The sequence below is a fragment of the Nematolebias whitei genome, chromosome 1 (assembly GCF_014905685.2).
Source record: "Nematolebias whitei isolate Nwh7 chromosome 1, NemWhi1, whole genome shotgun sequence".
Classification (NCBI taxonomy): domain Eukaryota; kingdom Metazoa; phylum Chordata; class Actinopteri; order Cyprinodontiformes; family Rivulidae; genus Nematolebias; species Nematolebias whitei.
In genome coordinates this window covers 29,591,742-29,613,244 of record NC_056498.1, presented here as the reverse complement: position 1 = coordinate 29,613,244, position 21,503 = coordinate 29,591,742, and the positions used below count along the sequence as shown (strand labels likewise).

The window sequence follows — 21,503 nt, the reverse complement described above, 5'->3', positions numbered from 1 at the left end:
AATTTAGTGGATTTGGATTTCTGTGCTGCTTCTGTTGACCAAGATATTTACCTGAACAGATTACTGTAGAGAAATTATTAGACTATCCTGAACCAGCTCCACATAATAGCTGTTAGCTCAACTCCACTCAGACTAGGAGTTAGCTCAGTTCCCCTGGAATCATAGAGACACCTGTTGACCAAAATATTTTATTAGACAGGCTAAAAGTGTGTTAGCTCATCTGGTCCAGTTCTAAAATATCTGAGAACAGGCAATATATAGTTTTTAGTGTATTTTAGTGATTGTACATCTCACAAAGAAAGTGTTTGGTGTGATGGAGTACCCCAACGCTCTAGTTTTGGTCCAAAATTATAAAATTTTTATTTGTAGCCCCATTGTACATGCTATTCTAAAATGTAACCTAAACTAAAATAATTATGCAAAGGACTTGCAGCTGTACATTTTTTAACATATCCTCATGATTTAGGTAAGGCGGCACGGTGGAGCAGTGGGTAGAGTTGCTGCTATCAGCGAGAAGGTTGCAGGATTGAATCTCCTCCAGAGGGCCTTTCTGGGTGGAGTTTGCATGTTCTCTCCACGCAATGCGTGGATTTTCTCCAGGTACTCCGGTTTCCTCCCAAAAACATGCATGTTAGGCTGATTGGTAACTAAATTGTCCCTAGGTGTGAGTGAGAGAGCGAATGGTTGTTTGTCCCATTTTTCTCTATGTGTCCCTGTGATGGACTTGTGGCCTGTCCAGTTGTCCCCCACCTCTTATACAGTGACAGCTGGATATGGACACCAGTGGCACCAGTGACCCCACGTGACTCGAAAAGGAAGATATTGAAAAAGTTAATGTCTTGATGAATGATTTAGATACACTCCTTACACAGTGTACACGTAAATTTTCAAAAACCTCTTACAACTAAAGTTAGAACATAAATCATAAAGCCTCCATTTTGCACTGCAATAAATAAATAAAATGTAAAAATACAAGAAACCTGAGTGTATTAACAGTGATCTAAATCTTCTAAGCCAATTTTTTTTTAAATGAAACGTATGTGTGTGTGCATGTCCATTTCTTTGTACCTTTGTTTTTATTTGATTGTTTTTTTCTCTGATCTCTAATGGGATGCTCACTGTGCTCCTGTATGTATGAAGTATGCCTTATAATGAAATCTTGATGTATTGAGTTACAAACATCAGCCACAAGATGATGGTATGTATTTAACGTCATCTTCAATGATCCACTAGAGGGAGCAACTAAATCATTAAATCATCCAGTGCTGTGCCTTCTGAGTCCAACACATGGAACACAATTTAACCTTCATTTTACCTTTAATGCAGCAGCAAAATTAATATTCACCAATAACCATTTCAGGGAGAGTTTATTCAGAATCATCCATTTCTTTGCAACAACGCCACCGAGATCAATTTGTATGACTGGTTTCAGCTGCAATGAGAAAATACGTCCATTTATAAAAATTTAATTCTGTAATGAATTACTTGTACATTTTCTAAGCTTGACTTGAACAAGGGCTAAAACTGAGCACTTACTGGGAGGCCAAAGCGGCAGTCTGAGCATGGTGTGCAGTGGAAAAATACTGAATCAACTGGCTCCTGAGGATCGACGTGAAGCAACAAACCCAGACCGAAGGCAGAAACTTACCATTTATAAACGGACTGAGGCTCAAGAAGTGATGGAATGGTTTGCATTTTTTTAACTCTTTCAAGTCGTATCGCTTTATTCTCACCCCACACTCCTTCCCAACACAAAAGACATGCAATTTGTCTGTTAGCATAATATTTCTTGAATCACTGCATAGATTTTAATGAAACTCTGAGGAAATAATCAATGGATGAACATCTATCTACAACGTTTAGAGTCAACTTGATTTAAGATGGATGTCAAAGCTGATCGACCTCCGGAAACACAAAAATGGCTATATTTCGGTCGTTTTTACAGATAACGAGCTAAAATGTAGTGTGGTTGTAGCTGACAGTCATCCCCAATATGTACCTGAAGCACTAACGGCTCACACAAGGTCTTTGATTAAATCTTTTTTATGCAAAGTTGTGAATTTCTTTTCAAAGTATGCAATAGTTTCATTTTATACTACATGTTTTCGCTCGTTGTGTATCTTTAAGTGAGTCATTTTTGTAGTTTGATGTGGTTTGTGGTGATTTTGACTCTAAATGTGTCGTTTGAATTTAATTTTAGTTGATTTATTTTTTTTATTTTACTTTGAAACTCCGCTTCTTTTACCCTATATTACGCCTTTTTGTTAGATGTTCAATGTGTCTTTTTGTTGCATCTTTTAGTTTGTATGGAAATGAAGTCTTAACGTTCCTTTTTGTCTTGTTTCAACGAGTCTCTAAACCGGTGGTTCCCAACCCTGGTCCTTGAGGAACACCGTCCTGCACATTTGACTTGTTTCCCTGCTTTGACACACCTGATTTGAATGAATGGGTGATTAACAGGTTTCTGCAGAACTTGAGCAAGTAATTAAATCACTGAATCAAGCGTGTTGGAGCAGGAAACAACTGAAACATGAAGGATGGTGTTCCTCAGGGACCAGGGTTGGGAACCATTGCAAATCTTCATGGCCACTTCACGTTTTTGTATCAAACAGATGGTATTTTCTCTCTTAATCTAAAAGATTGAAATTTAAATTTATCTTAGTCAAATATACATTTATTTTGTTGTATTATGGGCGTATATGGGGCTATGCATTTGCATTTTAGGTGCTGGTGTGTTTACATTAGTCTGTAAACAGGTTTATTCTGTATTCTTATGGTGCTGGGGCTCAAAAGCAGAGGAATAAATGCAGCAGCAGCAAACATTCAGTCCGCAGACGGAGCTCGCTGGCTTTTTGTGGTTTCACGCAGGACAGCTGTGAGATGAGACTGACATGTGTTTGACGGATAAATCCAAATCCAAGTCCTTCCCTTGGACTTGGATCTTCTGCAGACAGCCCGTCAAGAAGTGAGAACCGCCGATACCTTCACCTGAAAACCGACAAAAGGGGGAAAAGGACAGCACTTATTACAAAGTGGCTTTTTATTATGAATGAAAGTGTGCAAGCTGCTCAGAAATGATTTTTAAAAAGTAATCTCACCCAGAAGACCACCGATAGCAAGTTGAGCTTCTCTTAAAGTTGTGAAATAACCGGGGTCGCTCACCACACCGGCCAGCGTTATCAACTTTGATTCATCTTCGTCTGGAAGCACTTTTACTAAATCCTTCAGGAAAGTAATCAGCAGTCTCTTGAAGCTGTTTTTCACAGCGATTTTTTCCGCCTTGGATGTGACTATGACTTCCTGTAAATCAGAAATGGAAACATGTTCAACTCTGCACGTTTGCAGATTATCGTATTTTTTGGACTACAAGGCGCACCGGATTATAAGGCGCAATATCAATGAACGGGTCTGTTTTCATACATAAGGTGCATTAAGTGCAACAAAACCGTCAGATAAGTCAAACTTTATTCAATTCATTCACAATAACCACATAAAACTGGTTCAAGGTCAGTAAGCACAACCAGAATTAATACATAAGGTGCACCTGATTATAAGGCTCAATGTCGATTTTTGAGAAAATTAAAGGATTTTAAGTGCACATTATAGTCCAAAAAATACGGTATTGAGTGTAATTTAAAATGACATGTTCGTTTGTGTTCATTTGGCTTCACACCTTGGTGCTATTGCTCACTGCTGCGGTAAATAACAGCTCATCCTGTGAAGACTTGACGCTCAAAATGGTTCCGTCCATCTGACTGAAATCACCCCAAAACTCCACCCTGAAGCCACGATCTTCATCGATGGAGAAAACTGCAGACAGACCAAGTCACAGCTTGAACACAACTGGAGAAACTGCATTTCCTCTGGAAAGACAGCGTGAAAGCTTATTGCTGAAACCAGCTGAAAAGGTTTTATCGCTAAACTAATAAATGTGAGTTGAATTTGAACAGCTGACGTTTGCTGAAAGCAGGAGAATAAAAGCGGAAAGCTGCAGGAAAAAATGTAGAAATGTGTGGAAAAAGCTGAATAGGGAAGAAATGTAGCAGAGGTCAGAAAAATGAGCTGAAATAGGCAGGGAGGGGCTGAATATATTACAAAAATAATCTGAAAATTAAAAAAAAATGTACAGAAAAAAGCTGAAATGATCATAGAAGTAGCTGAAAAGTGTTTTTAAAAAAGATGAAGAGACTGAAAGGAGCCTAAAAAGTTGAAATTATTAGAAAGAATTTTTTTTAAAAATTGGAAAATATCAACAAATAAAGCAGAAAAAATTAAAAAGTACCGTATTTTTCACCATGTAAGTCGCATCTTTTTGTAAAAATTTGCAAGTCCTGCAACTAATACACATTTACCCCCCCCCCACACACACACACACACACACACATATTAACCCAATTTTTGGCTAAGATCTGACAATTTCATTCATTCTGACATGGAAAATATTGAACACTACCATTTTCAGCCACTAGAGGGCCCTCAAGCAATATGACAAGCCAAGTGTTTCATAATAAACATAAACACAGAAAAAGAAAGAAAGAGCTAAATATTTAAAAACAAAATTCACAAATACCAAACGTCATAGCAGGAATGTCCTGAATGAGCTGAACGTTTTAATGTAAATTGTTGAAATAGCATGAAAAATGTGAAACAAGCTACATGCTGAAAAACGTAAAAATGTTTCTCAATAGTGACAATGTTTTATAAACATTTACGAATAATCAGCGGAAAAGATTGGATTTAGTAACATTAACTCATTAAGTTCAATTAACTAATAGTGGATTGGACGCTAAACAAAATTCAGACTGTGCCTTGCAAATGTAGACAGTTCAAGTCAATAGAAAAGCATAAAGATATTATTAAAGGAACAGTTCAGATCTTTTGAAATGGGGTTACCTCTTACTTTAATGAACCTTGACCCTAAGATCGAGGCACGTACCAAATAGTGACTTATTTATACTGATACGCCCCTTCTGATCCGAATTAAACCTTACTGAGGTTGTTCAAAAAACTATCTACAACAGGTAAGATATTGATTGCTCATAACCGTTCATCAGAACCCCACAATCCCTTTGAAACTTGCTTATAAATTGTACACTTCAGCACGGGGCTTCCACCTGAGGTGTTGAAAACAGCCAGTCCTTTGCCAGCGAAGTAGCTGCCTGGTTGGATGTTTTGATAGCAGAGCCAGAGCTCCTCAGCCTCGACCTCCCAGGGGATGCTGAGGTTTAACCAGCTGCCTTCCCGAACACAGCCGTCCATCTGCGGCTCAAACTACAGAAACATTGCGCAACAGTGCATTTAGAAGGAACGCAAGGAAAACAGGGAACAGTAAACGTACTTGCTGTGACTAGCTAAGTAATGTTTAACAGCATATGGTCACATGTCCAAAAACACGATAGAACACCAACAAAAACAATAAAATATTGTAAAGACCACAGTGAAAGAAATTTATGAAGCTTCATAGGATTGATTTTTTTCTTATCGTGACAGAACAACGTCTTAAAGACAGTAAAAGTCACAGCACCTGGACAATCAGCTTGTCCTTGTCGATCAGGATTCCACCAAGAGCCAGTCGAAGTTCACCAGAGATGACCTCCTGTGTCTGTTTGGACTGCATGCCCACCTCCAGTCCAGATAAGCCGTCCACTAACAGAATCACAAACTTCCCCTCGTTGCTCACCTCCAACTTGGTGGCATTCCCAATAAAAGAGGCACAGCAAACAGTTCTTTGTGATTCGTGATTACTTCAGAAGAGTTTTAGCTGCTCCGGAAACTCACCGTGTGCCATTTCCCATCATTGAGCTTCAGTCCACCCGTCACGCTGACGAGAACATCTTCTTTGCTGATCTGCATGAGGGGGAATCCGTCCCTCAGAGACAAAACAAACCAGTCCTCTCCATTTTTGGTGTCCCCGTAGAAAATTGCTCCTTCGGGGTCAAAAGTCCGAAAGTGAAAAGACGACTTGATGCTGCGCAAACAAAATACAAGAAGAAGACATTTCCAATGTCATCGCTAATGCAGAAGCAAACTCTTATTTAAAGTGGTGGTTCCATCCATCCATTATCTTTTACTCGCTTCTTCCATTTTGGGTCACGGGGTCGCCGCTGCCCATGTCCGGCAATCACTGTGCGAGGGGTGGGGGACACTCTGGACAGGTCTCCAGTCCATCACAGGGCCACAGAGACAAATGAGACAAACAACCATTCACTCTCTCACTCACAGGGACAATTTAGAGTTACCAATCAGCCTAACATGCATGTTTTTGGTCTGTGGGAGGAAACCGGAGTACCCACGCATGCACAGAGAGAACATACAAACTTCACCCAGAAAGGCCCCCGAACCGGGATTTGAACCAGGGACCTGCTCGCTGCGAGGCAGCAGCTCTACCAGTTGTGCAACCGTGCTGCCAACTGGTGGTTCACAAAGCAAAAATCTTTTGGTAATTTTAAATCTAACAAAGCAAGTGTTTGGTGTGGAGTACCCCAAGGCTCTAGTTTTGGTCCAAAGTTATTCAATTTTTATGTGCATATGTTGAGAAAGCTTATGCCTGACCTTCCAAACTCATTATGCTCTCAGCAAATTCTACTGCATTTAAATTATGGTCTGAATTTAGAGCACCACTTCAAAAAAAAAAAAAACTATAAATATTCCCATAAACTTAAATTTCAAGGCTAAAAGAGGAAAGCGGTGCCAGTAGAGTAAAGTGTTCAAACTGCAGTCTTGTTTACTTGGTGATCTCGGAGAGGTTGGCTGTCGTGCGGATCAGTGGCCTCCAGGGGTCTCTTTCCTGACCGAGGTAGATGATGGAATCACCCGCTACTTCTTTCTAGAAAACACAATCATAAAAAGACGCTGCGCTCAGTTAACACAAACACATTGGCTCTTTCATGCACCGTGCATGTTCGTTGTGTTTTACAGCCATATGTCTCCATCGATTAACAGTTAAACCCATATTGATCTCACCTAAAGCAGAATTACTGTGTAATGAGGGACGTGTGGACAAATCCTTAAGCAGAAATAAAGTGTTAAATCAATGTTGACGCCGTTCACATGCGTATGGAGAAATAATCCCCCTGAGGAGAGCAATCGTTGCTGCTAGGGCGCTGAGTTATCCACAAACTGAGCAAAGTCCTAAGTCTAAACCCCTCTTAGACCCAGTGCAGGGTTGGTTTGGGGGGTTAAATTGAACACTTTTACAACAGAATCGCATCAAACACCTTTAGAGACGTCTTTGTTCAAGATAGTTTGTTGTGCCATGAGCACAGCACCAGTTTAACTGGAGTCCAGGTGCACGTACTTGAGTTTTTAAACAGATTTAGTTTTGTTAAGATAAGTTTAGCTTGGTTTAGACTTTTAGTTTATGCATTGATTTAATGTAGCTTTATCTATAGTTGTGTTTAAAGATGAGGTTGGTTTGGGTCTAGTTTAGTTCAGATAAGTTTCATGGATATTCAAATGGCGGGTCGGGGGCCAAATCAGGCCCACAGGTGAGCTCAGTTCGGCCCACCAGTGGGTTCATTTTTAACGAAAACTAGATTTTAAACCGTAAAACAAACTTATTTAATGACAATAACTGCTGGATGTCCAGCCCCTGAGCTCTTGGATTCGGTAACTGTTTATTAGTTGAATAGCCCTGGTTTAGATAAACTTAATTTAGTTGAGCTTAGTTTAGATTTAGCGGCATCTTAGTTGAGTTTTAATTTCATTTTAGTTTTTGTTAGGAAACTGATTTAGTTCAGTTTCAAACCTAAACTAGTTCCAGTTTAAAATTTGATTAGTTTTAGTCTTGTTTAGTTTAATATTCGCTCCATATGGTTGGGTTTACTTTTAGTTTAGTGTAATATTTAAACTAATCTAGCTTGTGTTCTGGCTTAGAAATTAATTCAGTTTAGTTTTTGTTTAAATTTAAGAGAGAGCTTAAATATTTTAGTCTGGTTTTAGTTCTAGTTTAGTTGAATTAAGCTTTAGTTTACATTTAGTTACACATAAAAAAAAAAAAAAGTGTACAGAATCAAAAAAATCAAAAAGGTCGGCAGGATCAGAAACGTGGCTCCAGAACATTTCAGCTTCAGAGAGAGACTGGTTAAAATGTACAAACATTACAGCCTCAACAACTGTTTTATTAGTTTTCATTCATTTATGACCACTGTGGGTCGTTTTCATAGTTAACAATTATATTAAAAAAATAAGAAGCTATAATCAGACTTCTAGGAATCAGGATTCCTCGACTGGTGTTGTCCAACCTACAGTGAAGTCTTGACTCCAACTTTTCGGACCGCCGTATTGAAAAAAAAACTCCGGATATCACATTATTTGAAGAAAATAAACACGTATCGATCATAATTAAACATGTAAACACACATGAAGCATTTAGGACCTTACAGACTTTAAAATTGACAGTAATGTTATTCTTTCTGCTACAACCTTCACACACGTTCATCCAGGGCCGTACATACCTTATCCCGGCCGGTCCTCTGCCCTTCAACTTGCCCCCACAACAGAGCGAGGCCGACGGTGAAGAGCAGTCCACCTGCCACCATTTTCCAAAACATGGCCATCCTTCAGCGCATCCACCGCCCCCCAGAGCCTTCGGGCACTCCGAGCTTTTCCTGAGGCGTCAGGGAGCAGAGTGCACGCCGCAGCGCGTGGGTGTACGCTGGCACACCGTCCGGGGGTCCAGAGGGCAAACGGGGCCCGGTCAGTTCAATCTGCAGGAGGAAGAGCCTCACGGCTGAAATTGGTTTGAGCAAAATGATCCCTGGTGGAAAAAGCTGCGGGAACTCAAAGTTGTAAAGAAACAGAGAAGCCTCTATAACCAGAATGACGTGGTCTTAAAACTACCCGTCAAATCAGCACAGCTGGATTCATAAATCACATTTAGGAGCAGCAGGAACGGATTTGAACGTATCCAGCAGAAAACAACTTTAAATAACTTCCCTGCCTTTTGTGGAGACTCGTGCGGCGGTGACACAACTATCAGCTGGGTCAGTGACCTCGGCCGGACCACTGATGTGTGTTTACCCACATACAGAAACCTTGAGTTATCTCAGCCGGCCCCAGCTCAGTGTGCATGTGTGTGTGTGTGTTGCAGCGAAAGACAAAAATGTTCACTTCAAGCCACAAAGCGGTTTTCTTTTTTCTGCTCTCTTCTTCCCCTGATATGATCTCCTTCCAGGAAGCCTGTGAGATCTGGAAAGTACTGGATAAAAGGCAACACACACAGACAGGCTACTGTTAATCAGATGTCGGGGATTAGGAGTTAATCTGAAAATGTGGAATCAAACCCGAGCACGGCGTTGTTTTTACTCCTGCGTGCTCTCTCAGAATGAGGCCTAATAACCGATTTCATTTTGACGAGTGTCGCAGCAGGTGACAACACGGATGAAGGCAGCGATGATCGTAAACGAGCCTATTTAAACGGACAGTTCAGATCTTTTGGAGTGTGGTTAAGTGGAAAGGTTATGAACGCGTAGTATCTTACCTGCTGTAGACACGTGTCTCAGAGTTTGGAGATGTTTGCTGCGTTCAGAAGTTTGGACTTGTATCTGGGAGTTTCGCCACGTTTCTGTTACGAGGAAACTCGTAAGATTTCTTTAAAACCCTATGCAAACGCAGCACATTACTAAAACCGTTTGAATTACTGATACAAACTGACAGAAATAAAAATATTAATGTAGCCACGGCAATTTTTTCTACGAGAAGCAGTTGGGTTGTGTTTTGAGGTTCCTTCATCGAAGGGCGTTGCAGCCGATTTGTCCAACATGAAACTCTTTTCTTCCAACAGATTAGAACAATAACATTCAATTCTGCTTGGATTGACGAGCAACGGGCTCGTCCCCGCAAAGTCGAAACTAAAGTGGATTGCTATCGTCTTGAAACTAATCCGGTGGTTCCTAACTCAGGTCCTTGAGGAACACCATCCTGCATATTTTAGTTATTTTCTTGCTCCAACACACCTGATTCAGTGATTTAATGACGTCCTCATGTTCTGCAGAAGCCTGTTAATCAACCATTCATTTAAATTGGATGTGTCAAAGCACGGAAAAAATTAAAACATGCAGGATGGTGTTCCTCTAGGATCAGGGTTGGGAACCATTGCATTGTTCACGTGAAGACTGGCTTATAAACTTTTATACTGTTATCATTTTCATAAAACGTAATTTTTCTCGCCGAAACATTATAATCCTACTGCAGGAAGTGCTCCAGGTTGAACAGGAAGTGCTACAGTTAGCTGCTGCTGCTGCTGTTTACCCTGGCTAATAAGAACAGTATTTTTAATTAAATTAATTAATTCAACCTTTATTTAGACAGTTAAATCCCATTGAGCCTCGAGGACTCATTTACAAGAGACCTGATTTGAAATTACTATAAAATTAACAACTGACAGTAATGTGACGGTGTGTAAAATAACATTTACCTGAACCATTGTTTTGTTTTTAATAAGAGCCATTTTTAGACAACAATCCACTTTAATCTTGTTCCTGCTGACTAGCCATTCGTTCGTCAACCTGGTCGGTATTAAAACTCTGTTTCTCCAAATTGAGGTTGTTTAAAAAGGTATCAGCAGCAGATATTAATTGTTCACAACTTTTCTACAGAACCCCACTTTAAAAGAGCTGAACTATCCCTTTAATAAAACTGAATGCCTCAGCCTTTCGTTTAATAAAAAGTCGCATCTGTTGCAAAATATGATTACAACAAAGGTTGTGAACACATTATTTAACAAAACCGTGAACATTTGTAAATAATTGTGCTGGATGCTAAATCCAACTTTAATGTATTAAAATTTTAATTAATGTTGTAATTTCTTCACGTTAAGACTCATCAAACTGACTGACAGCGCTCAATCAGTTGTTCTGATTCTGCTAAGTGCACGCGTGCCAAACATATGACTCGTGGGCCACATCTGGCCCTTATTAACATTTCATCCGGTCCCCAAGACAATATTTTACATGTAAAAAAATGTTTATTGCTTTTCATTTAGCTTAAAAACAGAACATTCCTCATTTAGTCCAGACTTCTCTTGACAGTTTGCTAACTTTGAAACCAAGTTTGAATTTTTCAGGAATCTTTGACTTTGTTGCAGAAAGAGTAACAGAGTGCGTCAAGTGAGATAAACCAAGAAAACATGTCGAGTATCGGACTTGAGTTATTGTCCTGAATGCAACTGTCCCTTGGACAAGGTTTTAAATTTGGGCCCCCTTTTGTACCGAAACACAAATAACTGAGAGATCCCTTCAAAATTAAGCCAGACATTTACTTTAACAGCTCAATTATAAAGCTAAAGTCACAAACGGTTGCTCTGACAGAATATCAGCATAGGTCAACATAATATATTAGTCCCTCATTACTTTGCGTTCTTACTTTTGCGGACTCGCTCTTTCACGGTTTTTCAACGTTAAGATTGTACACGACACACAATTTTCAACTTTAATATCAATCACGTGATCAGGACAGTACGGGATACAGTAAAAAGTTGTTTTTTTTAAACTTCGGACAGGCGCCACCATTTTGTAGTTTTCTCTCAATAAGCCTATACTGTATTGCCACTAAAAAAGGACTACATTACCCAGAAGCCAACAGTGCACCACCCAGAAGCCAACAGTGCTTCCAGCCGTTGCTTTCTGTTGAAATGGAGGGAAAGTTTTGATCCGACCCAAAAAATTTCAGTCCTTATTCACAGTGACTCAGTGGATGCAGAGAGCCGTACGGAACCGACCGGGGAAGTGGACCAGAACTGGACTTCCATCCTCATCGGTCAATCTGAGCGCTGCTTGCTGGCCCACAAGGCCTCTCGAGCGGGGAGGCGTTGTTTGGACATCCGGTGCTTTCTCCGGCTCTCACTGGGACTTTTTTCCATCCAGATTCGGACTCTTATCGGGACCATTGTGTGGTTTTGTGCTGGCTCTCCGAAGGTCCGGCTCTCTCTAAGTGTCTTGGTGCTTCAAGGGCTGCAGAGAGCCGATCAGAACCGGACCAAGGTTGGTGAGTACCACTATAAAATTTGGCCGCACATATCTAATGTACAGTACATATATGTATGTTGTTAAAATTACGTAGGTTTAAGAGTTTAGAACAATGCAAGCGTGTGGGAAGGATTTATAAAGCCTTAAAATATATATATACTAAAATAAATATATCATTCCTACTTGTGCGGATTTTCACGGGGTCCAGAACGTAACCCCCGCGATAAACGAGGGACTATATTGTATTCCAAAACAATAATTTAAAATGAAAACCACTTGGGGATAAAAAAGTTTGACATTAAATAAAATATATTTATTATTTCGTTGTTTTATTCTGTATAACTAAAATATTCCGGGTACTCGGGAGAAATGCGTGCAAGAGTCAAACTGAAAAAAAATCAACATTTACCGGATCTTAAAACACGAGACCGGACACGAGCTGATGTCATTGGGTCGTCAGGTTAATACTTTATTCTGTTTGATTGCAGCAAAGAGAAAGAAACGGGAGACGGAAACGAGGAGAAAAGGGAGGGAGACGAGAAGAATGTGGGAGGAGGAGGAGACTACAGACTTTGGGAGAGCTGTGGCTACAAGCCTTTGTATCAAATCTAAAGACAGAGTCATCAGGCAACATTAGAACATCTCTGAAAAATAACATGAACGTATTCTGTGGGCTCTATATGGCACAGTATTACCCTAGACATGTACACGATACCGAAAACAGTTTAGCCACACTCCTACATCTATGAACAGCTTCATAGCAAAAACAAAGCCATAAACTCCATCTCCAAATGGGTCGTCTCTTAAGAAAAACAAAAAAAAACAACAACTTTCATTTACCGTTTGAATTTCTTATGCCATAACAAGGCACCGTAACAGTTGAAATCCGGCAGATCCGCGTCTTACAATAGTTATTTAAATATCAAAGCAGAGGCACATTCATTTGAACTAAAACGTACAGTAAATAGTTGTGAATCACCACCAGGTTCCAGTCCAGTCACAAGACGTCGATTCGCATGCTTTTGGTCTGTGTTATCACCGTGATGGCAAACTGTGGCGTAAGAAATGGTCCGAGAACTACAAACATGGCCACCTACGGGAATGGCTTGAGACGGTGTACTGGAACAGCAAGGCTTCATTTGATTTGATCTTTTTTTTTTTTTTTTTTTAAACATCAAAACTAACCCACAGAAATGTTTCACAGAATAAAAATGATTTCTAAAATAAAATTAAAATAAAGAGCTGGCCCATTTTCTGCCAAGGGAGACGCTGCTCAGGCTGATTTGTTTTGGTTTTCTCGCTCTCTCGCATACACACACACACTCATACACAAGTAGTCCATTTTGAAGAAGGTGCAACGAGCTATGTGCTAAAATGTGGCTTTTTTTTTTGTCTTTCTTTAAAACTCAAAACTGTTTATAATGAAAAGTCAAATTTGTAACAGAGATGCGAAAAAAAAACAAAAAAAAACAGGAGAACGTAAAAACAAAAGCAGTGCGCACGGTGCCGGATCTGCCGAGGGTATAAACAGTTAGGAAGCGAGTGTTGCTCATGCTTTGTGGATACAGAACCCAAGTTTTACGGACATGTTTCCTAGGACTACTGTATATATGCATACCAGACGTTATACGGTTCTTTAACAGGTTATTTGTGTCAAAGCAAACAGGAAAAGGAACTGAAACCAACTCTACCATTAATGCAGCTGAACTTCATTAACCTCTGACTACATTTACATTCAGTTTTTTTTTTAGTTTTACTCCCCCAACTGAAGCCACTTCCATCAGGTAAGAGGGCTAAACAACATAAACAACAACATAGTTTAACAAAACAAACATATAAAGATAATATTACATGTAAAAAAAATAATAACCGCCCCCTCCAAAGAGGGCATCTGGAAAGTTTCGGCCTCAACACTTTGGCTGCTAAGCTCAGCCTTTTCCTACGACTGGGTAAACGACACGGGATCAGGCTTGTGTTGTTCTTATTTGCGCCCGGCGTCGTTTCTTGTTGGATCCTACTGATTCAGAGTCCCAACAGTTGTGTGCCTATATATTAATCTTCCTATCCAGAAATACCCTGAATCTCTTATTTTTTCTTCCTTGCTTTATATCCTCCCCGTCTTAGGAAATTGGGCCTTTTCTCCAAGAGGGGAAAAAAAGCTACACAACATGAAGGCTGACTGGTTTTCATTTATTTATTTATTTATTGTACTTTTTAATTATTTGAAGGAAATGAGATGAAAAACGGAAGTGCAACGGTTCACCAGCCTTTCCTTCTTACCCAGTGGCCAGCTACATTTTCCAAAGCAGCTACATGTGTCCCCCGTTAAGCGACCACTACGTTTTCTATTTTGTGCACAGAAAATATAAACTATTGTGAAGGCTTTACATATCCTCGCCTTGCCCTCGAAGTCAGACTTAATGATATGACGATCTGTTGTCACGCGCTCACATCCAGCCAAAGTTTTTGACTTTTTAATGATTTGGATACGAGAGAAAGAAAAAAAATCACTTCTAAAAGCACTTCTACATATACAGTAGCTATTCCGACTAGAGTGGGAATGCTGTGTGCGTCTCACACGGAATGATCTAGATTCATACGTTCGCATTCACACACGCACATACGCAGCATTAAGCCCACCGCTGCATGCACACACCCTACATCATTTATAGCTTTTGCGACAACAGGGAAAAAACCTGCGTTCTCACTCGCTAAAATACACATAGCTGTGCATTTCCTCCGCCTGAGCTCCTATCCGAGCCAACACAAGCCTTCCCTGAAGAGCGTTTATCCTCGGTGCCTATAAAGGGAAGTAGACAGGACGATTTGCTCACATGGCACACACCCTGTTAGCAGTTCTTATCTTATCTTATAGATGTTATAATGAGTCGGAGAGGAAGATTCATCGCGCTCGAGAACAGCAATACGAAGGAATGGGAGGGAAAGAAGAGCCAGAGTAAAGACAGGAGAGTTTTGATACGTCATTATTATAATTATTGGTCTCTACTCCCTGTTTCTTCACTACTTCTCCTGTCACACTGGTTCCTCTGGTCTCTATAGGGGGTACAAGAGAGTCAGGGGTAATGTGCAAGTGTACTGAGGAAGTGAGCATGGAGCCCTTCCACTCCCAGCAAGAACAGACGAGGCTGTCCTCTCCGTACGGAGCGTCTGCGTCCTACTGTTTGCTGCTGCTGCCGTCTCGATGTTTTTTGCCACCGACGCTGCTGCCGCTCCCGTACAGGCCAGGGTTTGCCACGAGGTGCGGAGGGACAGCACCCATGTAGGGTCCAGCGGTAGCTGCGTAGTTGAAGATGGCGGGGAGGAACGGCAGAGGCTCCACCTTGTCTCCTCCAGGAGCCATCATGTTCAGAGCCACAGGAAGTGCTGCCAGGTTGTAAGGGTAGGCTAAGAGCTGGGGCCCATAGAGAAGCTGGTAAGGGTCTGGATAGAACGGCAACTTGGCCAGGTCGCCGCCGTTGGGTACAATCACCTTCCCCAGGGGGCCGAAAGGAAGTGCTCCAGGTGGATAAGAGGGCATGAGCAGGTTTTCCTCCTGCTTCTTAGCAGAGCGGTAGCTGTCTGGCACAGTGAGGGGAAGGGGGTAATCCTGGGCAGGGTAGCCAGCTGGAGTGGCGTCTCCCTGCTGCGAACCTCTGGAAGAAACAGTGTCCAGGCGATCCGGCTCAGGCACCCGGGGAAGAAGCAGAGCATGTGCAGAGGGGCGGTCACCGGCACCAGCTGCTCCAGTGGGCAGCGTGAGTCTGTCAAGTCCCTGCAAACTGGAATGAACTGGCCGGCTGGCTTGAACTATAGGCCCAATAGATGAGGGGGACTTGCAGGTGGATTTGGAAGTGTGTCTGTGTGTAGGGGGTCCATTCATAGTGGTCTGTGGGGGGATCTGATGGGGAGACGACACAGGGCTCAAGGGCTCCTCTTTAGGGACCAGGAGTGCAGTTTGGTCCTGCGGAGGATGAGAAACTCTACAGATTTTCTGGGTCCTCTCAATCTCTTTTTCTCTTTCTTTCTCAATTTCTTTGTTCCTCTCCCGTTCCCTCTGCCTCTCCAGCTCCCTCTCTCTCTCTCTTTGCCTCTCTACCTCCCTCTCTCGAGCTAAAATCGAGGACATGGTCAGGTCTTGTGCTTCATTGGGAGACGGGCTCCGGGACAGAGGCACTCTGAGATCCTGGACCATAGGTGACTCCTCGTAACTTGCACGTAAAACTGTGCCGCTCCCCGTCTGCCTTTCTCTGTCGATAATGACCCCATCCCGTCTCACGAATCCCCCCTCAGAGATGGGAGGTGTTGCCATGGAAACAGGAGGAGCAGCAGTGATTATTCTGGTCTGTGATGTCACGGGCACATTTGGAGAGGTGTTGGTGGATGTTGCGAAGTGCAAAGGGCTGGGTGTTCTGTAAATCTGGCTGTCCAGGCTTTTTTTGATGGGGGTGCGGTAGTCGAGACAGTCGGGCCCATTCATGACGAGTACGCTCTGGAGGGGGGAGGGTGTGGCAGCCGTGAGTTCAGGTTTAGAGGGCACGAGGTTCACTGGACTTTCTAATGGAGGGTCTGCGGTTTGTGGTCTTGAGTCATCCTCTGAGAGTTGTAGTTCAGGTTTTTCACTGGAATCTGATTTCAGATGTTTGTCTGAAAGTTCATTTAGATGGTCCTCGGGCTGCCCTCCACAGGGCGGATCTGGTGCTGAGTAGCTGATAACTGAAACAGAGAGAGCGCTGAGAGTTTGTCCTTTATCGGCCTCTGGATCTGTGCAAAGAGCGTTAATAAATGTCCGTGGTGGTGGCTGTGGCTCTGTGTTCATGTCGTCATTTTCTCTCTCTGGAGAACTGCTCAACTCATGACGTCGGACATGGCGATTTAATGCCGAGGATGTCTTGCACACCTTGTGGCACTGCAGACAGGTGTGTCGTGATAATGCTCTTCTGTTCATCCGACTTGGACTAGAATTGCTCCCCACTAAGCCTATTTGCCCCCCCTTGTCTTCATCACATTTTGCTATTTCTGGCGCAGATTTGTTCTCCGCCCCTACAATTGGTTCACCACATTTAGAGGGCACAGAGGGGGCCTCAGTAGGCTTGGGATGTTGGACTCTCTGGTGGTCTTCCAGCTTGTCCCTTGAGGGGAAAGTGGCTCGACAGAAGAGGCATACAAACTCCAGCAGGTGGCTCAGCTCGTGTTTGTCTCGCTTCCTGGGGCTTGAGAACCAGCGGCCACATGTGCCACACTCTGCTGCGTTCCCGTTTGTCCAAGGCCGCCTCTTTATTTTTGCAGGAACCGCTGAGGTAGACAGAAGAGGCTTTGGAGAGGAAACAGGAGGGGTGGCAGCCTCACGACGGGTCTCTTGAATCTGTTCTTCTGGATCAGTTTGTTTCTCCTTTGAAGGGGACAAGTGATTATCTGTCTCTTTTCTTTCTTCCATGGCCTCATTAGATTTTGACAGTTTTTCAGCCTCTTCGGTCGTCCCGTCATTGTCCTCATCTTGTGATTTCTCTGTTTGTTTGTTCAGAAGCCTTTTGAGTCTCTCTGCCCTCCTCTTCAGTCGGATGGAGCGTTTGTATTTATGTTTCTGTTGCCAGCTCTTCACTCTCTGTAGATGTGCTTGAGCCTTTCTCTTAGGCTTATAGGAGTAGTAAGGTCGCCATAAGTTATCCTCCATGTCATTATCACTGTCCTGTTCACGCACCCCCTTACGGAAGTAGTACTCCCTCACCTGATCTGGAGATTTGGAGATTTCTCTCCTGGCCTCCTCCTCCTCACAACCTCCTGCCTCCTCCTCGCCCTCTGTTGCCAGGGCAGCCTTGCTCTGGAGGCGGTGTTTATGGTGATGGTGGTGAGCGTGAGCCTCCTTTGACGATGATGTTTCACTCCGTTTAATTTTTGGAGGAGAAAGGCTCTTGTCTCTCCTCAGATCGGTCTCGGAGATGCTACGCTTCACTATGGCCTCCTCGCCAATGCGTACAGTAATCTGGCACAGGGGCCCCGCCTCTTTGACCTGTGACCCCACAGGTGCTGACAGCTGCTTTGAGACGGGGATATTGCTCTTGCTGTGGGACTTGCGTGATTTGTGAAATAATATGCCTGTCTCAGCATCCTGTCTGCCTCTGGAGCCCTCCTCTGTGGTGTCTGAACTGTTTTTAGACCTCTTTCTGTGATTATCTGTGCTGTCCCTATGCTTTTTGATTGGTCTAGGACTACCTTTAATTAAAGTTTGACTGCTACTTGTTTCAGGGGACGAGCTGTTCACTGGACTTTTATTAGTTCCAGAGGAAACCTGATTGCTATGCACAATGACAGAGGATGACACTGTGGCTCCGTGAACTATAACGGAGGGTTTAGTGTGGCCGTACGTTATCACAGAAGGCATGCTTGTTTCTGTGCCTATACCAGCCTTAAAAGGTTTGTTTTTGCTGCTGTTGGACATTTTGAAGCTGCCTCTGTCCTGCTCTGATTCTGAAGTCTCACTCTCATGTTTTCTAACTTGAGCTGCATCAGTCTGGGGTAGGGGTGTTAGTGCAGAAATGTCCCCGTGCTCAGCAGTAATAGAAACTGGAAACTCATCAGGGAAAGCATCTGGATCAGGCTTCACACTTTGAGGGGGGGCTCCAGTGATGAGGCTTTGCAGATTTTCAGGGGCTAAAGTACAGCCCAGGCCAGGCAGGGAGAGGGAGGGGGATTCAGCTGGAGGAAGAAGAAGGCCATTATGCAGGCTGTCACTATAGGTTTTGTAGGGTCTCTTCTGGGAGCGCATGGGGAGAAGGCGATAGAGCTTGAGGGCATTTGCTTTCTGTTTATAACCCCCATTAGCCGTCTTTTCACTGGAGATGAGGCTCGGATTGATCCCATGGATGGTCTTCTGGTGTGTTTTCAAGTTGTAGTAGGTGGCAAAGGCGTCCCAACAGAAGATGCACTGGTATCGTCGCTCCCCCGTGTGCCACACCTCGTGCTTTGTGCGATACTCGGCCAGAGCAAAGACCTTGTCGCAGTAATGGCACGGATATTTACGCCGCCATGAGTGAACGTTAGAGTGGCGCTTCAGGCTGGACAGGGTCATGTAGGAGCGCTCGCACACGGAGCAGAAGTAGATGATGTTGCCGTCCACCACCTTCACAAAATGGTTCTCGTCTCCCGCCAGCAGCTCTCCGGCTGCAGCGTCATCACCTTGGATACGTGCCAGGAGGCTCCTCGCCTTCTTTCCGGGCCGTGCCTTAATGATGTCTGTTCGTCCCACTATCACTCCCCCCTCCACTCTCACCTCTCCTTCCTCCAGTGGCTCTTCTTTTGGCTGCACATTGAGTGGAGGAGGAGGGGGGCGCAGGCTGTTGGATGACAGGCTAGGCACCCTGCAGGATGTCTCGTGGGACTGCAGTCTCTTGCTGTGGATGAAGACTTTGCCACAGCAGCGGCAGCTGAGGGCGCGACTGCCACGGTGCAGACGCATGTGGACCGTGAGGGAGGAGGCTGAGCTGAAGAGCCGATGACACACACCACAAATCAGCTCTGGCTTCAGGCTGTCGGTGGGGGGGTAGGAGGATGAGTGAGGAGGTGCAGTAAGACCCTCGGAAGGTGGGGGAGGTGGTGGAGGTAAGGGGGGAGGGAAATGGAGGGTGGGTGGGTGAAGGCTTGGTCCGTGGGGGCTCCCTGCTTTCCCAGCTGGCCTCCCTGACAACTTTTCCCTCCTCTCGACCTCCCCGCCTCTCTGATAGGCTGACGTGCCCAGACTGAAGAGGATCTGAGCCGTCTGGGAGGGGGAGGCCTTGCCGTTGTACCTGTCACCCCAACCGTCCCCACCAAAACAGCCGCCTAGAGATGCGCTGGAAGATCTTGGGGGTGACCTGTGAATCTGAGTCTCTGAGTTGAGTTTGGAGCACTTCAGAGGAGGCGGAGATTTTAAATCCCTCCTCATGAAGGCAGGGACACTCATGGGGGAGGAGGAGGAGGAGGGCGAAGAGGACGGAGAGCTGTCGTGTCTTGGCGGCTTAAAAGGTCGGTGCTTTACGTCCGTGGTGGCGTCCAGTTTCCACAGGGAGCCCTTGTCGGAGCTCTTGGATGACAGTCGCCGTCGGTGGGGAGAAGGAGATGATGAGGAAGAGCTGTGACAGTGGTTTGGTGAGGTCAGAGATGTCGGGAGGGGGGCTGCACTGAGCGGGAAGCTCAGGGTGATTTTGGCATTCTTAGGTCCATCCCCCATGTCATCCAGCTTGTCCTCCATCGTGGCCTCTACACGACATCCGAGCCTTTTCCCCTTCATGTCCAGCTGTTCTGCTTCCTCCTCCTCAGAGTGAGAGGCCACACCAGGATAGTGGACAGGGAGGTGTAGTCCTTCAGTCTCACTCTGGCTGTAAAGGCTAGCTGGTGGATGTAACTCTGAGGAGGGGTGAACGTTGCTGAGGGGCTCCAGCAGCGACACCGGGGAAGACACAGGTGATAACCGCCGGCTTCTGTGGAGCGCAGTGTCTTTAGCAGCAATATACGAAGAGTCGTAGAGGGGACTGGGGCCAGGAGCCCGGTGTTTTTCACTCAGATGTGGCTGAAAATGGCACGCGTGGTGGGGATCCCACGCTTTCTCACCGGACACCATGACCAGCCCCCGAAATCTGAAAAAGAATACCAGAGAGAAACTATTAGGAAAAACGTGTACATCTGAATCACAATAAAGTAATTAACTAACAGCATAAATACTTTTGCACAAGTAAAACTCTGATAAACCATCTTTTTGGGGGGGCGGGAAACCTCAAAGCAAACTCAATGCCCCAGCTACGCTGAACTGCTCTGCCAGGAATGGTGAGTGCAAGGAAGCAGAGGACAGGGGGAAGGAATGAATCTGTGGTGGTGCTGGTTTAGATTTCAGCCTGCCAAAGCCAAGCGGTCAGAACCTCATTCCTGTGATCCATCCCTTTCTCTCTCTCTCTCTCTCTGGGCTGTGACACAATGTCCCCCTCGCCTAATTGGACAGAGGTTAAATTTAATCAAACTTCTCTCAGAATAGCGTGCCCGTTTAGGTTTGTGACCCACGTAAAAATAGTCCCGCTCTTGCCGTCTAGGCAGAAGCCTCGTTCCTGGCAGCAGCGAATCTGTGCCAGGCAGGATTCTAACCGTTTATTTGTGAAGGCGGAGGGGAGGAAAGAAGGGAGGGGAGGTGGCATGCATGACGCAGGGAAAGGGTGTTTTTCTGCTCTCTGCATCCGGTCCGATCTGAGCTATCAAAAAATTTGTGCAACGGACTATTTCCATTCAACGTCCAAACGCCATGTTGGCGTAGTGGCAGCCAACGCTCGTACGGGTTTATCTTTTATTCAGACTGCAGATCGCAGAGAAAAGCAGAGAGGGGATAAGGCCATAATGATGTGACGAGAAGGGGAGGGGGGTAAAAATCCTCAGTCATGCTTTTCTGTCTTGGTTTTCAAGCAGCGACGCAGCCAGGAAGGCAGGCCGCTGTAAAATTCCACAGGCAGCCCTGAACAGGCAGAAACTAGGTCAGCACTGTTATTGCAGAGGGAAGACGAGAGAGAGAGAGCAAATGGG

The 21,503-nt window shown here is 44.2% G+C and overlaps 2 protein-coding genes across 2 annotated transcripts in view; both read right to left on the bottom strand.

Moving 5' to 3' along the window:
- Positions 1-2,555: 2,555 nt before the first annotated feature.
- On the bottom strand, positions 2,556-8,690 carry shbg (sex hormone-binding globulin). The gene is made up of 8 exons (XM_037683476.1): positions 8,457-8,690; positions 6,729-6,826; positions 5,779-5,968; positions 5,525-5,686; positions 5,115-5,271; positions 3,674-3,810; positions 3,099-3,300; positions 2,556-2,988 (listed from the first exon to the last, which is right to left on the bottom strand). Exons 1-8 carry the CDS (start codon positions 8,556-8,558, stop codon positions 2,861-2,863), a joined length of 1,176 nt encoding a protein of 391 aa, XP_037539404.1. The 5' UTR covers positions 8,559-8,690; the 3' UTR covers positions 2,556-2,860.
- Positions 8,691-12,409: 3,719 nt separating this feature from the next.
- The window catches only part of zbtb4 (zinc finger and BTB domain containing 4), a 27,120-nt gene continuing 18,026 nt past the window's right edge, over positions 12,410-21,503 (bottom strand). Inside the window, exon 2 of the mRNA XM_037676315.1 lies at positions 12,410-20,575. Coding sequence (XP_037532243.1) covers positions 15,142-20,559 — 5,418 coding nt within the window. The 5' untranslated portion in view covers positions 20,560-20,575 and the 3' untranslated portion in view covers positions 12,410-15,141. The remainder of the gene's footprint in view (positions 20,576-21,503) is intronic.

Bases quoted from the DNA above. Each gene is read 5' to 3' on its own strand.
- shbg (XM_037683476.1), bottom strand. From the start codon at position 8,558: ATGGCCATGTTTTGGAAAATGGTGGCAGGTGGACTGCTCTTCACCGTC. The intron at 5,687-5,778 runs GTGAGTTTCCGG...AATGCCACCAAG, and splicing joins ATGATGGGAAATGGCACACG to TTGGAGGTGAGCAACGAGGG. The intron at 3,811-5,114 runs GTGGAAGCCCCG...GTCTGTCTGCAG, and splicing joins GGCTGTTTTCAACACCTCAG to TTTTCTCCATCGATGAAGAT.